This window comes from Scardinius erythrophthalmus, assembly GCF_964197995.2.
Source record: "Scardinius erythrophthalmus genome assembly, chromosome: 9".
Lineage (NCBI taxonomy): Eukaryota > Metazoa > Chordata > Actinopteri > Cypriniformes > Leuciscidae > Scardinius > Scardinius erythrophthalmus.
The window spans coordinates 17,822,137-17,839,134 of NC_138229.1; the positions used below are offsets into that span (position 1 = coordinate 17,822,137).

Sequence of the window (16,998 nt, forward strand, 5' to 3'; positions counted from 1 at the left end):
TGCTCTTCATGGTCTAATTGCATACTTGTTTAACATCCGAACACTCACTGAAATGTGTCAAAACACAGACTGGTATATCTCGTTCAACTGGGTATTTATGTTTTATTACTGAAAATGATAAGACAGTGTTGATGACAATACTGTACCATTCTCCTTATTTTAAAAGTACTGATGGTCTGAGGGATTGACTGGTAAACAAGAGAAGAAAAACAATGGAGCAGGCTTGCCTCTCAGAGACTGGATATGACCTTAATTTTACCATGTTCCTGTCGCACATCCAAACTGCACAAAAACACGGTGCAGGCAACGATGATGAGAGAACGCCTGAATACGGACTTTTTAAAAGATGGAGTAAGGGATCAGGTGGATGAAAAGACCATTGACATCAATACAATTACAAATCAAAGTGTCCGAACATTGCATCAATCCTGCTGTGCAGTTGGCAGAGGGAGGGTGCGCTTGCACAAAAAAAGGGCATAACTCAAAGCTCACACTAACGCTCTATACTAAATACCACCACTAAAGATGACTCCAGCAGTGTTAGGTTTTCTCAGTTTTAATTTTTTTTTTACTGTAAGATAACTAAATGTTTCACTCCTCCTGTTAATATAATTTCAATATTTTTCTCTTTTCTTTTTTTTTTTTTAACGGTAAAGTACACAAGCTGAGACCTGAAAATAGCAGGGTGTTGACAGGTGGGACCTTAGTTATTCGGTCTCGCTCACTCTGCCAGCTTTCAACCAAGAACAAATATATCTTATATGCAAGTTTACTGATAATAACATTAATTATGTCATAATAATTTTCCTCATGCCTTGTAAAACAGGAAACAAACAATCAGAGCCTGCTGCACCCCCCACCCAACAACACCTCCCCTCCCCTAAAATAAAAAAGACAAAAGGAACAAAAAAAACAAAAAAAAAGACCTTAATGATTGGGGATTTTATCTGACTTCTAAGGACCCATCTCCTAATGTGTCTTTAGGCCCGGTTTAGGCCTGGGTGAGGAGGATCCAGTCTTATCAAGAGAGCCAGGATGGGTCTGGCCATGTGAAGGCTCAGTTCATCGGGCCAAAGCTGGCCCCAGTTTATTTGGGAGTCTGGGATGGACTGGGATGATGAGGGCCTCTTTCACGTGGTCATTTATAGGGATGATTCTCCAGGGGTTAGTGCAGGTAATCATCCACTGATGCAAAGGCGCAGGATCCGCTGCCTGTGCGAGCCATGACGGACAGACACTGAGCTGCCTGGCCAACAGCGAGCGCCAAGGGAGGCTGCTTTGGCAGGTTATGAGTCTCTGCATGAGAAAAAAAAAAAAAAAACATTGAATGTTGAAATGAAAACATTAAATGCCAATGTTAAAATTGTTAGATTCATGATAAACCATTATAAACAATAATATAAACTACAGTTCAAAAGTTTGGAGTCAATAAAAATAATTTTATTCAGCAAGGATGCATTAAATTGATCAAAAGTGGTCTATTTCAAATAAATAACTTGCTATTATTTAAAGAATAATGAAAATAAAAGTATCGCATAGCATTGATGATAAAAATAAATGTTTTTTGAGCACTGATTCAGCATATCAGAATGATTTTTATAAGATAATGTGACTGAAGACTGGAGTAATCACAGGAATAAATTATTTCAAATAGAAGGCAGATATTTTAAAGTCCCCCTTGTAAGTCATAAATATTTTTATCCCTTAAAACTCATCGTTAATCATCAAAATGACTGAAAATTTCTTCATGCCTTAAAGTAGCTTCAATGTAACTACACCTTTGCTTCATTTAATAAACGCGGAAGATTATGCAAATTAGCCGTCTCAACTCCCTCATACCAGCTCAGAGATCCATTCGGTTTGTCAACTTACTGAGGTAAACGCTGCACAATGGTATCGCTCTTTACAACGTCAGACACATAACTAATTAATATGATATGCCTTTCGCTTGACTACATTATCACACAGCTAATAATGTGTTGCTAATGTTACATAAAGTGTCAGACAGTTGCCTTTAAAAATCAGCATCCTTACAAACGCTATGAACAACTTAGAACATCAGTGGAGAAAGGCATAGAGTTCATCATAACATCGTAATATACATTACATACATAATTCACCCGCTATATTGCTAAATGTACCGGATTTTTCCTATCAACAGAAAAATATACTAGGATAACCTGGCTTCTCTTGAGACTTCGCAGCTTAGTTAATGATATGCTAAAGCCCGCCCGTATGTTGATGTGATTGGTTACAAGGTAGTTTGTGACGTAAGAAACACCGGCGATTTCAAACAGCGTTTTTGAGACTGTTATTAGATCACTGCAGGTTTAAAGATAAAATACTCAACAATAGTGTTTACATATGAATTTGCACATGGCTTGTCTTAAAGCATATAAAAAAAAAACACCATATAGGCATATAAACAACATTAAAAACTTGATTTTCACCTCTTTAAATAGTTGTACTATTTCACAATATTAATGTTTTACTGTATTTTTCATCAAATAAATGCAACCTTGGTGAGCATAAGAGCCTTCTCTTAAAAAGCTATTATATTATTAAAAATAATATTTTTCCCCCTAAACTTTTAAATGGTAGTGTACACCATTTAAATATAAACTAATACTCAAATGCATATCACAGTGGTGCAGAACAAGGTGCAGAAAGTTATCAAGCTACACTGACAGGATGTCGTTTTAAGCACACTACCAATATTGTATGAGCCTGAAGTAGAGAGAGATGAGAACAGTAATTAAATAAATGTATTTCATAATAATGCATTTAAATTGTATTGCAACGTTTGCATACTAACATGTGCAATTAGATAGTAATCCATGCAAAATATGTGTGCTTGTGATATGTGCAAGGATCCTTCCAAATGGTCCTGTAGTACCATGACTTATCTGTACTACTACAGGGATATTGATTTTTATCAAAATACAGCATTATGTTGCTCACTTAGGCTTTTTCACTCGCTTAATTCTGAGCTTAAAGAGCTTTGCTCAGTGCTGAATCATTGACTAGGTGGAACTTAATTGTTCTGATTTAATCAAAGGTGGTAGGAAGCTGTACCTAATATTGCACTGTTGAGTGTAGAGCAGACAGGCTCTCTCTGGATGGAGTCTAGCTGGTAGCCCACGGGGCTGTTCCATGGATCTGAATATGCCAGCAAACTGAATGCATCCTGCAGGAATTGAGACAGTAAGAGGCTTTACCATAAAACACATATATCTTCATGTTTACTGGTCACTACCATCATAACTAGGGTTGGGTATCGTTTTTTTTTTTTTTTCAATACCGGTGCCAAATCGATACTTTTAAAACGGTATCGGTGCCTAAACGGTGCCTGAACCGATACTTTTAAAAAAAAAGAGAGCCTCAAAACAATGGTGAATGACATTAAACAACGCCTTTTTTATTGAAAACAATGAAATAAAAAATTCTTAAAATTGAATATATTAAAAGTGTAGAGTAAATATATAAATATAAGTAGTCTAAATACAAAACAACAAATTTACATAACAAATTCACAATAAAACCTGAGCCATCTAACCCAAATACAATAATTTAACACTAAATAACAATACAGTATACTAATAACAGCAAAGTAGTCTGTATTCTGTATGCTACAAACCAGCTATAAATTTCAGCAATTATTTTCACAGTTTTTGCATTCTCTGGCCAAATACGACACCTCTCCTGACTTATTGCATGTCCTGCACAAGGTGAGCGTTATTTTAGAGCGCATCACCTTAAATGCCGTGACGCGAAACCCATCGTAGAAGAACCGCGTCATTTACAACTGTGACAATGAGTGCTCAGGATCAACCGAAATCTGCGTTTTGATTTGGTCCGGTTACATACCGGTTACTTACGTAACGGTTCCATATCGGTGCCCGGTTTAGGTACCCAACCCTAATCATAACCAAAAGATTTTCTAAACACCATTTAAATCATAAATGTGATTAGTTACACCTACATACAACTTTCAGAACAAGTGGAATTACCTTCAGCATCTTCTTATTGGCTGAGTTTTTTCCCCGCTCACGGCGCAAGAGTTCGCTCATGCTCTGTAGCTCTCGGCCGAACTGGATCATCCTCTCGATGGCTGCCTGGCTCCCACCGCACAACTGCCTCTTAGACTGAGTGCTGTCCACTTCTGTGTACAAAGCATTTAATCCTTTTAAAATGGCACACTGGATTCATTTGCACAACATAATTGGCCAAATGAATAGGAGTCACATGCACAGCATCAGTTTTGTAATACAGATCACACAGGGGGAAAAAACAACCTTTGACCTCTTTACTACAAATCTCATTGCAGATACACAGGAATTTAACAGAAGACTGACCCGAATTAATCTACTCACCCATATCTGCATCACAATCCTCCAGCTCTGTCCCATGTGTAGAGCTGCCATTCAGAAATCCATTTGAAGAGGATTCAGACACTCCGTTTGAGAAGTGATCAACCTCCATCTCCACCTCAGTACTGCTAGGAAGAGTCAACAAGAGATAACAGGCTTATTCTGTGCTGTACAGTTATGTTCTTGTATCATTTGCCCTTCGGTGTTAAAGTTGCGATCTAACAGAAGTAGTGAAAAAAAAAAAAATAATGTAGGTAGGGGACTTGATTCTATCGACCGGTTTTGATTTTGAGATGTTGCCATTGCACTACAAAATAAATGCAAGCTTGAAGTCGATTGTGGAGGAGAGGGGTTTAAGCAAATTAAATGATTGGAGAAGCACGCCATTCGTGACTAGAGAGAAGTATGTCATTTCACCGGAAGATCCAGTTGACTATTTGATTAAACATTACAAGGTCAAAAAAATTAAGCATATACACGGATGAATTGTTCACAATTAATCTATAACATGCATTCACAAAACAGATAGGATGAATTTTCCTTTCATCATTTCATGCCCTCTTCACATACCTCACGTTGGTCTGCTGGCCCCGACTGCCATTCAGGACACCAAGCTCGGGACTTGACAGGGTAGGGGGACACGATTTGTGACTGTGGGTCGAGGTGTGGCCTTTACTTGATGAAACTCCATTACAGTAATTACTTTCCAAACCTGGAGACAGACGGAAAAACAAATGATCAGCTATAACGTCTCCTATTGATGATCAATGGGTCATTCTGGTCTAGGTTTAGAGGTTTTAACCTTGATTTGAAAATGTGTGGTTCTCAACATTTTTTGAAAACAAAGTCCCCCATGTCAAGACAATATGTGAAGGCCCTTCTATCTAAGCTGATACTTCTGTTATAATACATGTCTGTTTAATGAATACATATTTATTTGTAGTGTTTTTAGCATTTTAAATTAAGATTATGCTTCTATAACTTAAGTAATTTTAAGATTTATTAGGGGCCCTCTAGAGGGCCTTGGGCCCCTGGTTGAGAACCACTAATCTAAATAGCTATTTCAGTGAAGATTACATCTTCGTAAGATCTTTTTTTTGGTAAGACTTTCATCACCCATGCTGGCAGAAGATATCAAAAGATACATTATATATTTTCTTTAATTCTTTTTAGTGTGTATGTAGTGCACGTGCCTGTCTGGTAGGCCTGGGAGCTGCTGGCTTTGTGAACAGGGCTGTTGAAGAGGCGAGGGGAGCCTGGGTAACTATCCTGTGACTTGGGGCTCCTCCCACCGAGACACCTGACCTCACTGTCAGTGCCATTCACCATCTCAATGAACTGCCTGACTCTGGAAAGAGATACAGACACATCATGTATACAGTGTCTTCACAGGTGTCCATTCTTGTAAAACTGCACACATCACACTCACTTCAACATGAAGAGGAGGTCTGGGTTTTTCTCTAACAGGCTGGGATAAAGTTGTTGAGTGGTCTCTATAGCCTCTCCCATCCTGCCGGACAGGACCAGCTTCTGGATCTCTGCAATCACAATCGTGAAGTCATTACTCAGCATTGATTTCATGACAAAGCATGCATTGATGAATCATTCAGAATTAGACCAGGAACTTTCATTAAAAGGTACACCATGTAACATTTGACCCTCTAGCGGTTAAAAAAAAAAACTGCATGCATTTTGTGGAAGAACATTGTTTTGGTTGTAACTATGCGGATCAATATGATTCTCCTACTGCTCATAAAACATTCACTACTAGGCTTAATAGATATAACCAGTTTAGATGGAAAGGATCTCAAGTTGACTATCTGAAGATGTTTGTGTAGCTATACCCATTAATAGACAGTACTTCCTTGAAAGTAAATTTCAGCACAGCACTACAACAAACCATAAAGAAATGACCCTTCACAATAGATAATGCTTTACAATGAACTCTGTTAGAGAGCTACATATGGCAATTGGTCTGTTCAATAAATCTGTTCAATAAAATACCTTGATCACCAGTTGAGTAATAAAAACGGCATCTCTGCGTCGCTTTTACAACATTTCAAATCCCTCAGTTCTCACCATCTCCGAAAAGCCAGGCTGATTTTGATTCTCATTTTATAACAAGCTCTGTGGCGGTCTCTTTTAGCTAGCCGAAGCTCCTCTGTACTGCTTTTTTTTTTTTCTTGATTACCTGGAGGTTCAAGATTTAGCTGCCCCATGTCAAACCTTCTCGCTTATTGTGACAAATACCGTATGCCACTCTCACATGCATCATAGTAGCAGGAGCAACTTTTCTCTATTTATGGATTTGGCGAGACACTAAACTATAAACACTTAAAAACTATAAAAACATAACAGGCTTACCATAGTGAATCAGAGTAAGACAAAAAAGCTTTTTGGAAGAAGGACTGATGACTCATTATTTACATTTTGTTCATTTTGAACCAAAAACAGTTACATAGTGCACCTTTAAGAAAGTAAACAGTGTTAATATATTTCTTGTTGATCTTAACAATCAGACAGACCCAAAAAGGACTGACAGAGTCTGAACAGCCTATTTCTGTTGACTTGGGAGACTCACTCTGTCTATTTTTAATAGAAGCAAGTTCCTCGTGTACGGCCTGGTCAGTTGATTTGGCAAAGGCCTCTGCAGTGGCACAATAGCTGTGGTGAACCAGATATGAGGCCACCATTCTGGGAAGATAAGAAGAAAACAAATAAGTCAGAGAGAGAAATGGAGAAAGATGCAGAAAGAAATAAGCCACTAGCACATACATTCCTTATATCTGTGAAGGTTTAGAAACTATGTTTTTTGAACCATGTTGATGTCAACCTTATAAAAATGCTCCAAATCAAAAAGTACTCACTTCTGAATCATGGCCTGCCATTCTCCTTCTCTTTCCCCAATGGGGAAACGGTCAATCTGGGCTTGGATCTTGGTTCTCCATTCACGCATGTAATCCTCAATATCAAAGACAAACGGATGCTGCCCGAAATTTGCGTCCACGACCTCCCCTGGGGTCTGTAGACCCACTGTGGGATACAGGTTGGGCTGAAAGCATAATAATTGCAGTTAATTCAATTTTTTGGTAATAATGTAAATGCAAGCACAATAAAAATATAGACTTTCTCATAAAACAAATGAGAGTAGCTTGAAAGAAATGATGGAAACTGGAAAAAGCAAATCTCAACTGCTTGATAGTGTAACATCACAAAATGTAAACTACAGTAGTCAACATTTGAAGTAGATCAAAAAAGTTAATCAAAGTTGTCCTAAGACAAGAACAGGTATTGTTCAAAATTCATGTATAACTTTGATGAAAGGTTTTGATCCACTTCAAATGTTGACTACTGTAAATTATTGCCCAGCTCTAATCTGCTAAATGCGACTATAAAACAAAAAACCTTAGCATTATGATTTTCTGTAAAGCTGATTTGAAACTATGTGTATTGTGAAAAGCACTATATAAATAAATTTAACTTCAAAATGTGCCTTGCTTCATGTGTATCATAGGTGTTCAAACTGAGACGATTAAAAAAAAACCCCATAAGATTACAAATAGATGATTACAAAACAACATCATATTTTTTCTTTCCTTTAACACAATGCCAGGTTCTATGGCTATGTTCATGAGGGCCAGGTTTAGTTTTTCAAAAATAAAACTAAATATTTTTTTCTAAAACCCTTGATTGACCCTAAAACCCTAAATTTGGATTTACTAACCTTTTCAAAAGTATCAAAAGAATAAAACAAGTTCCTCAAAGGGGTAGAAGTATTACAGTCCAGCAAAATATGTCTAACGATTCTTACTATGTCTAGATTCTTACAAGATCAACACTTTGACGAATTTTCTCCTGACAGTAACATTTTTTGTGCGAGTCTTGAGTGTCCTATCTGGCATCATGTGTAAATGGCTTCATCCAACTACATAATTCAAATGTTGCTTCTGGGTCAGGTCAGGGGGCAGCCACATATTAGTCACTTTGTGGTGCTTTCTGTGCTCATGTTCCAATAGAGAGAAAGGTCAGGGCTGCTAAACTGACATACTTCACAGAAGTAGTCAGAGTAACATGAATGCTGGTTACCAGCCAACTGTGTTTTCTGCTCAATGGATTATTGTTTTAGCCCTAAACAGGCCTCTGTTCAGTCAGCGAGAGAAATGCTTAGGGGCTGTCAGTCCAACATCTTGAATGATGAAGAAAGGAAGGAAAGACAAAACAATAGCAAAAGGCTTCCTCTACAACATCTAATAATGGAAGATTATTACAACAGTGAAAAAATATACAAGTGATCAATAACCACATGACCTTCAGGCAGAGAAAACCAAAACAACTCTGTAAAGCTACAAATGATTTATCTTGATATTTTCATGAAACATACGTTCATAGATCGGAATGTAAACCAAATACATTTATCTGATGAAACTACATAAAACATATTATAAACCACAAAATATACAACACCGTTTCAAAAGTTTGGTGCCCGTAAGATAAAAAGAAAAAAAAGAAAGAAAAAGAAATAACACTTTTATTCAGTACGGACACATTAAATTGATCAAAAGTGACAGTAAAGATTTTTATAATGCTACAAAAGATTTTCATTTCAAATAAATGCTGTTCCTTTGAACTTTCTATTAATCAAAGAATCCTGAAAAAATTTATCACAGCTTCTACAAAAATATAAAGCAACAAAATATTGATAATAATTCAAATCAGCATATTAGACTGATTTCTGAAGGATCATGTGACACTGAAGACTGTAATGATGTAATGATGCTGTAATACAGCTTTAACATCAGGAATAAATTACATTTTAAAATGTTTTAAAATAGAAAAGTTATTTTAAATTGTAATAATAATATTTCACAATATAACTATACTTTTTGATCAAATAATTGCAAAAAAATTGCATTCTTTCAAAAAAACCTCATCAACACCATTTTAAATGGTAAAGTATAATGTGCTATGATATAATATGGCAACAATCTTAACTTCAATATAAGAGGTGATTAAGAAAAAACCTTACCGGTAAATCTGTAAAAGCTATCCCTGAAAGATAGAAAAAAGATAAACAATAAATTGTTAATTAACCTAACTATGTAGGTTCAATATTTAACTGTGTGCATACATGGTGTGTTTATAGCCAAAACTGCTTTATACCTCCTATAAACTCCTTAATCATCCTAAATGAAAAATATTCTATTCCTAGTAATGTACATGTAATGTTAAAGTGCCCATTGAATTGATGGAGGAAACTGTACTGTTATTGAAACATCAGTAATAAACAAAGAACAAATAACCAAAGTGTAGTTGAGATGGGCATTTAGGGTGTGTAATTTGGTTCACTTGGTCCAAACTTAGTTCATTTGGAAGCGGACCGAGACCCACCTTTTCAACGGTCTCGGTCTGCTTGTTTGGTGCGCACCAGGGTTCGGATGGCAGCGTTCACACTTATTCAAATGAACCACACTAACAGAGCAGTGTTCGTTTTAATCAAACCAAACATGCCAAGTGTGAACACACCCTTAATCTTAATATGCAATACAAATGTTTACTACCTAGACTGTGGCCATTCTTCGTGTAGAAACAGGTATTGTTGATGAGGTTCACACAGCAGCCAATCACATCGCCTGTTGTAAATGTGGGACCATAGGGCTGTCCAGTGCCAGAAGAGCAGAAGGAGTGGCCGTCATCGCCATGGTAGCCATATGAGTGCTTGTCCCAACCTACGGGTAGAACATTGGGCACATCCTATTGTTTTTTTGGGAACGATGTACTATACAATGTATGTACTGCAAAAATACTAAGGAAAGAGCACTAAGAGTTCTAACTCTTATCTCTCTGCCAAGCTGCAGACTCACAGAGGAAACACCCAGGGTCTGTGAGCGTCAAGAGGGTGGAGGATCAAGTTAACATGCCCACTAATTGCATCTAAACTTCAAACCCTGTCTGTCTGTCTATAGTGATTCAGAAACACAATGGGAGTCCTAGACACTTTAGTTACAAACAACCTGAAAATATGACATAGCTAATGTGTTACTAGCAATAAAAGTACAGTGACTTCCCAACATCTGATAGTCATTTTACCTGGAAGTCTGTTCATGTTGACACCTTGAGCTGACAGGCCAATCCCCATGTACCTGGTCACAAAAAAACAGCATTTATTTGATGTAAAAGTCTGTATTAGAGGAAGTTAAATTAGCTCACCCTAAAAACTTAAGGTGCACTCAGTAACTTTGTCCTAATTACATCCCTAAGGAAATGAACAGTATGATTGAAAAATGTTGAAAATCATACTTATGTGAGGCTGAATCTGTTATTTTAGTATCATTTTATTAATATTTTCATTTTATTTAATATTTATATTAAATTTTCAGTTTTTTTATTTTTACATCTTCATTATAATGTAGTTAGTTTTAGTAATTTTGATGTTTTCAATTTTTTTTATTAGTTTCTGTTTTTTAAATATCTATTTTTTTTCCAGTTTTAATTATTTCATTCATCAAGTTAAACGACATGAGTAATGTTGGGAACTTTGGCAACTAGCTGATAAATAATTAAAAATTATTAATTAAAAAATAATTTCATTTAAGTCAACTATAATAACCTTGGACTGAATAAAACCTGTTATATTTTACACGGTGCAGGTCACCTCATGAGGGCTGCCATGTTGAGATCACATGACCAGATCACATGACCAGAACGACCATACTAATTTTATCTCAGTAAACCTCTCATTATCTGACATTTTCGCTCACAGAATAAATTAATCATGGCTGACTTCTAATAGAGCATTTCTACAAAGGCATTATTAAATGAAGACTTTTGCATAATGCTAAATCCATGCCAATAGGTGCCAATATAAATCCAGGACGACTGTTATATAGCCCATTGCCACATCAACAAAAATAACTGAGTGCACATTTAACGTTTCCCAGCAAAAAGTGATCTCAAAATACTGAATCCTTTACATACCCATCTCGTCCTTTGCTGATAATTTTCACCTCAAAGTAATAGACCCCGCAAGCAGCTGGAATAGGGTGTGTTGCACGGACAGAAGCCGCATCTTTCGGGGTCTTTCCATGACCTGGGTGACATAAACACAATAATTTACAAATGCAAGTGGATGGTGTCACTCTCAAAGAGAACTGGAACATTTGTAATATTATAACATCGCCAGAGGTCATCATGGCACAAAAAAAAAAAAAACCAACCTTATCAAAGAAATCAATGTTTTTGCTGTGAGAGCCGTATGCTTCAGGCCGACGATAATTTTGCCTAGCAACAGCAAAGAAACTGCACAATTGCTTTTTTAATTAATGTGAATATGCATTTCTCTATATTTGGGAATTTGCATTTGTCACCTTTATAGCATTTATTATTGTCAACAATCGCCCCTTTAAATTGCCACCTCATTCACCCATACTTGAGTTGCTATTAATTGAAATAAATTCTCAAACAAACATGGAAGTTAATTCTAAAACCTAGCCTAGATGTAAATAATGCTCCAAATAAAACATGAACACAGCAAAATAATTGTATGATATAGGGCTACTATATATATATATGTGTGTGTGTGTGTGTGTGTGTGTGTGTGTGTGCGTGCGTGCGTGCGTGTGTGTATATAAAATGTCTAATGCCATTAAGGAAGATTTTGATGTTTTGGAGTGTTTTAATCAAAACCACTTCATATTAGCTGCAATATTTAACAACACTCACCTCTGAGACAGCAAATAAATATATTTAAAAGCTATAGGCCTAGGTCCCTAAAGCGCCTGAAGAGGCATTAAACCCATGATTAACGACAGGCACTCAATAGAATAGAACTAGACACTTTTGATTATCCATACATCATTTTTTCAGAATAATCATGTTAAAATGTATATATGTAGGCTATATATGAATAAAATATGAACCAACATGCTTTTGGGGAATTTTACATGTACATCTCTCAATCCTCTTTGTACTGCATTTCATTATCTGTTTGCCCCCTCTACAGACAGAGTATAAAACTAAGCATTTAAATATCATCTTACAGACACATATTCCTGGGTCATATAGTATGACAACTTATATATATATATATATAATAATTGTATGCAAGGAGTCTGCTATAGCCTATTGTTATAAAAATCTCATTGATTTACGTTACAAGCTATCCGAATTTCTTATGTTTTGGAACAAGTTAGCATTTTACTTTCTGGCCACATAAATAATAACATCTGCAACAAACTGCATATTTTTGATCAGTTTGGGCCTCTGAATAAAATGTGTGTTAGCTCTAAATTCTCACTAGCTATATCATACTATATGGGTCATAAAAAGCCTGATGTATCAAATATAATACAAAAGATAAAGCACGTGCAAAAATGTTTTCTTTTCTTTTACGTTTTGTCAAAAGATTCACTTAACTTACATTTCCAAAATATTTTATTATGATTATTATATCGTGTGTCAGGCTTATTTCATATGTCAATATGGGGCATTTTTGAGACTTGTGGTAACAGTCTTGAACCCCTGATATTAAGATTCATAAGCGTATGTAGGTTGTACATTTAAGACATCTTGGCCTACTGGTAATTTAAGGCAGTCTTGTCTTCCTGAAACCTACCTGTCGTCAACTCTGGCTGGCCTAATTAATTCTGTGGCCTACCTTTATGACTCAGCTGAGGGAAATGGCAGACACCTCACTGGATTCAAAATATATATATATTTTTTATAACTAATTGTGTTAATACAATTATACATACATTACAGCTTTTCTTTATCTGATGAATTTCTTGTACACTCACGATGGCAGAAATCCTGCCTCTGCAGATAAACACACACACACAAAGGCCTTGCTCGAGCTTATGCGACAGGCTCGATCAGTACCTAAATCAGCATGTGCGTATTAAGACATGGCATATTATACACAGGTCATGTTGTCAAAGGAGTTGACAATGACTGCATTTTAGTAGCGAAACTCTATAGAGTAGGAGCTTCCGGAAATGACTGAAGCATCTTTATAGCTCGCTGCTGAAACTCACCACCATCTCATTGCTAATAACAGTACACGAACTTTACACTTTCAAACTTAACACCTTAATCATTCATTTTCAAAGGCTATATGCCATATCTGTATACACACTGTTATGCATACAGTATCATATAAAAGCAGTAACAGTTAGTTCGATTAATAGATAATGCTGACTGCTCAGGAATGGTGCTAAATAATGCTAAAGGGAGGCTATTTTTATTCAAACATGTCGTCTAAGCAGTTAGTTAATACCAAGCAAAGTTTCTTGTTAACACTCGTATAATTATATCGACTAATGTGCTCGATGATCACCGCTCCTATTTTTACATATTTTTAGCAGCTTTTGTGAATAAAAATGGGTTTGATTTGCACACAATACGAGTACGCAGAAGCTAATACAAGTGTCTTTTTAATATCACCGATCAGATACGAAACCTGACACGAGCTAACACGGCTAACACCTTAAACATTTAGCTGGTAAACAACTTGGTGTTTGTGTTCATCTGCTGCTGTTAGCCTTGGTTAGCTACCTTTGTAATGCACCCGGAGGTTGTTTTGAGACAGGCCGATGTAGCTGAATTTGTCTTTGGGGCTCCAGGATCTGGGCAGCGGGGTCTCCTGCTCGTTGACGGCCGGGTAAAGGCGTCTAAGCCGCTGGTTGAGCTCTTTTTCCTGCTCATTGAGAGCCAAGTCTCCGTGAACGACAACCGACATCAGAAACCCACAGCCCGATGACGGTCCTGACATCGCGATCCGATTCCTGCCGTCGATGCCAACAGCTTGCCAGCTATCTTTAGCTGGACAGCTTTCTAACAGTGTCCAGTGGCTAAAGCGACCACTGTCAGGCACCGCAGGAAAAGAGCCGCTGAGATTTCGGGGTTGTTTTATTCGCTTCTGACGCCTGGCTAGCCAGCCAGCTAACTGCGATTAGCCCGCAAACAGCCTCTCTGATGCGAGTTAGCAAGACGCTAGAGAATTAATCACGCCAATACAGCGAAACGGCAGCTTACAAAAACATAGCAGACATCCAGAAAGTTGATCCTTGTTATTTAAGACGACATCCAGCCGCTCGGACAGACTAAATCGGGTAAAAGGAGCAGAAAGACAGCAGCAGAAGGGAACCCCGATCTTTTGTTTGTTGTTAGTGTGAAATACAGCGTTCTGATTGGCTCTCTCAAGGTCCAGTCATACTTCCTCGAGGACTTGGTACATGACTAGATACAAGCTACCAATAACATGTCCTTCTTTCTCACTTGACTTGTTATCGACGATAGTTGAGACGGCTGAGACCATGAGAATATACGTACACTTACCAACTACAATGTTTCGTTTATTTAATCATTTTCATATCATGGGACGATGCAGTTGTGGTGCAGATTAGGACCCCCTTACATCTCATTTCAGGTTGGGACTTTTCAGTGACTTCCATTGAGCTAATGAAATTTAAAATCCCCTTCCCATTAATCTAACCCTCACATATTCCTGCTTTTTTAGTTTTCATTAAATAATGTATTATTTGAACTATAACCTACCTCACAACTTGATTTTCATTAAAACATCAGTTCTTGTTTATTTTACATAAAGTAGGCTACTTCATTGACCATACAACATAAATTAACAATAAAAAAATATATTTTTTTATTTTCATTTTGCATTTATTTATTTTACAGTCCCAAAGATTTGTGGTTAAACGGTGTCAGTGCATTTAATCTAGTTGGGGCAGCATCAAAAGTTTTACAAAACAGAATATAAAATATATTTACATACAAAATATGTGACTAATAGTCTTTCCCAAACAAATGCATGTGTAAAAAGTGGAATGTAATAATTTATCATGATCTGATGTTTTGATTTTCCTTTTTTTTTTTTAACAGCTCACACATGTAATGAAAGCTGCATCTGACGTCTTGCCATTTGATTTGGGATGTAAAATACTTTATACAAACTGTATAAAGTGCATTCTCCAACATTCTTTTGATATACATTAATGTTTCATTCATACATTTGTCACAAAGTGTAAAAACATATGCATGTTAGTTTCTTCATGCTTCACATGCATTTCTGTTCCAAATGAAAAATGGCAACATCAAACTAATTCACTATTAAAATATGTGGCCTACCCATGATTCAGTATATGATATGTTATATTGCAAACACCCAATGACTTGCATATTAAAAAAAATATTGTATGTTAATTATTCTTACAAAGAAAATGTACATCAGTAAGCCTATAGAGTTATTGAACTGACCATTTCAGCCACTCCTGGAAAAGGCACATTCAACAATTATATACAGATATATGGTGAATATATTGTTGATGTGGATACCAGTATTAAGTATTATGACTTTGATTTGTATGATGCTAAATTAAATCTGTGCACTTTTATTGTTTGTATTTTCAGTTCACTGTAGCCTAAATTGTTATCCATGAGCAGGAGAATTCACTAGTTTCCACAAACCGACAGGACCATTAGCACATCCAATCATCAAATATAACAGTTACACTTATTGCTTTGGTCATTATGGTGGCACACAGTCCCAAAACTCACGACACAAGCACTGGCAAAGGCCGTACACCATGACAATGAGAAGACTGACAGGTACCAGACTGACCATCAACACCCCTGTTGTGGTATGCTGCATGATGAGCAGGTAGACCCCTAGAGGCAGTGAGCTGAAGTACAGAAGCCCCAGCAGCCAGACCAGGACACGCGCTGAGGTCTGGCACAACAGGGCCGCACAGTTCCACACTGTCCATCTATTGGTAACAGAGGCCATTGAGTCCAGGCTAGAAGAGCGGTAATCCCTCCCCGGAGCTGGAACAGCAGACTCCTGCCGAGGCTCCATAATGGTGATCACCACGTAATTGGAACGAATCGAGGTGGGGGAAGCTGAAGCAGAGTGTCCTACCAGGGAGTTGAGGCGTCTGGGACTGAGAAGAATCTCGCCTTGGGATTCATTCAGGTTCTGATGTTTCCGTGCCTGGACGGACAGCAGCGCTGACACCAGGTTATACTCATCTGGTAGACTATCCACGGCTTCTCTGGGAAGGTCCGTGATGTAGCGGCAGAACGGACAGACCACTGCGTTGGGAGAGGATTCACCTAAATCGAGGATTTTTGCAAGGCACTTGGCACACAGACAATGGCAGCACTCGAGGACCTTGGGCCGTCGACTTGACAGGCTGTATGCGCAGTAGCAGATCTTGCATTCCAGTTCCTCTGTGGTGAAGCAACCCTCCACATCCTCCGGGAGCTGTCCCATCATGTCTCCTTCCTCTCAACGCTTTCTCATCGGCTGGTTGTAATCAAAGCTGTGTGGGAACATGGTTGCGAGGCAGCTGCAGGGTCAGTCCTGGTGTCCGGATGGTGTCCTATGCAGAACGGGGCATTGCCTTCACTGTGCCAGAGAGGCTCTGGACGGGTTTGTGCTGAGGAACCTTTCATGCACTGTGTGGAAGGGTGGGGAGAGGCCACTACCGAAAAGATAACTGTTAACACAGCAGTAGAGAACAAACACTACAGCAACAAAGCAGGCCCTGTAAAACCAGGGCTGGAATTTTCTAGCCAGGGCTTTTGTTGCCACTGAAATTCAGTCCAATTAGTGGCT

General features: G+C 37.7%; 2 protein-coding genes across 3 annotated transcripts; both read right to left on the reverse strand.

The window, feature by feature from the left end:
- Positions 1-79: 79 nt before the first annotated feature.
- On the reverse strand, positions 80-14,547 carry ranbp9 (RAN binding protein 9). Of its 2 annotated transcripts, none has more exons than XM_081375292.1 (14): positions 13,920-14,547; positions 11,346-11,457; positions 10,458-10,510; positions 9,929-10,096; positions 9,397-9,419; positions 7,238-7,422; positions 6,952-7,064; positions 5,800-5,908; positions 5,564-5,718; positions 4,941-5,082; positions 4,374-4,495; positions 4,011-4,162; positions 3,076-3,187; positions 80-1,296 (listed from the first exon to the last, which is right to left on the reverse strand). In XM_081375292.1, exons 1-14 carry the CDS (start codon positions 14,134-14,136, stop codon positions 1,166-1,168), a joined length of 1,794 nt encoding a protein of 597 aa, XP_081231418.1. In that variant the 5' UTR covers positions 14,137-14,547; the 3' UTR covers positions 80-1,165. The 2 variants fall into 2 exon arrangements, with proteins under 2 accessions (XP_081231418.1, XP_081231417.1); XM_081375291.1 differs by having other exon boundaries at positions 4,374-4,498.
- Positions 14,548-15,909: 1,362 nt separating this feature from the next.
- Positions 15,910-16,656, reverse strand: rnf182 (ring finger protein 182; the record flags this gene model as incomplete). Its single annotated transcript, XM_081375296.1, has 1 exon — positions 15,910-16,656. One exon carries the CDS (start codon positions 16,654-16,656, stop codon positions 15,910-15,912), a length of 747 nt encoding a protein of 248 aa, XP_081231422.1.
- Positions 16,657-16,998: the final 342 nt, after the last annotated feature.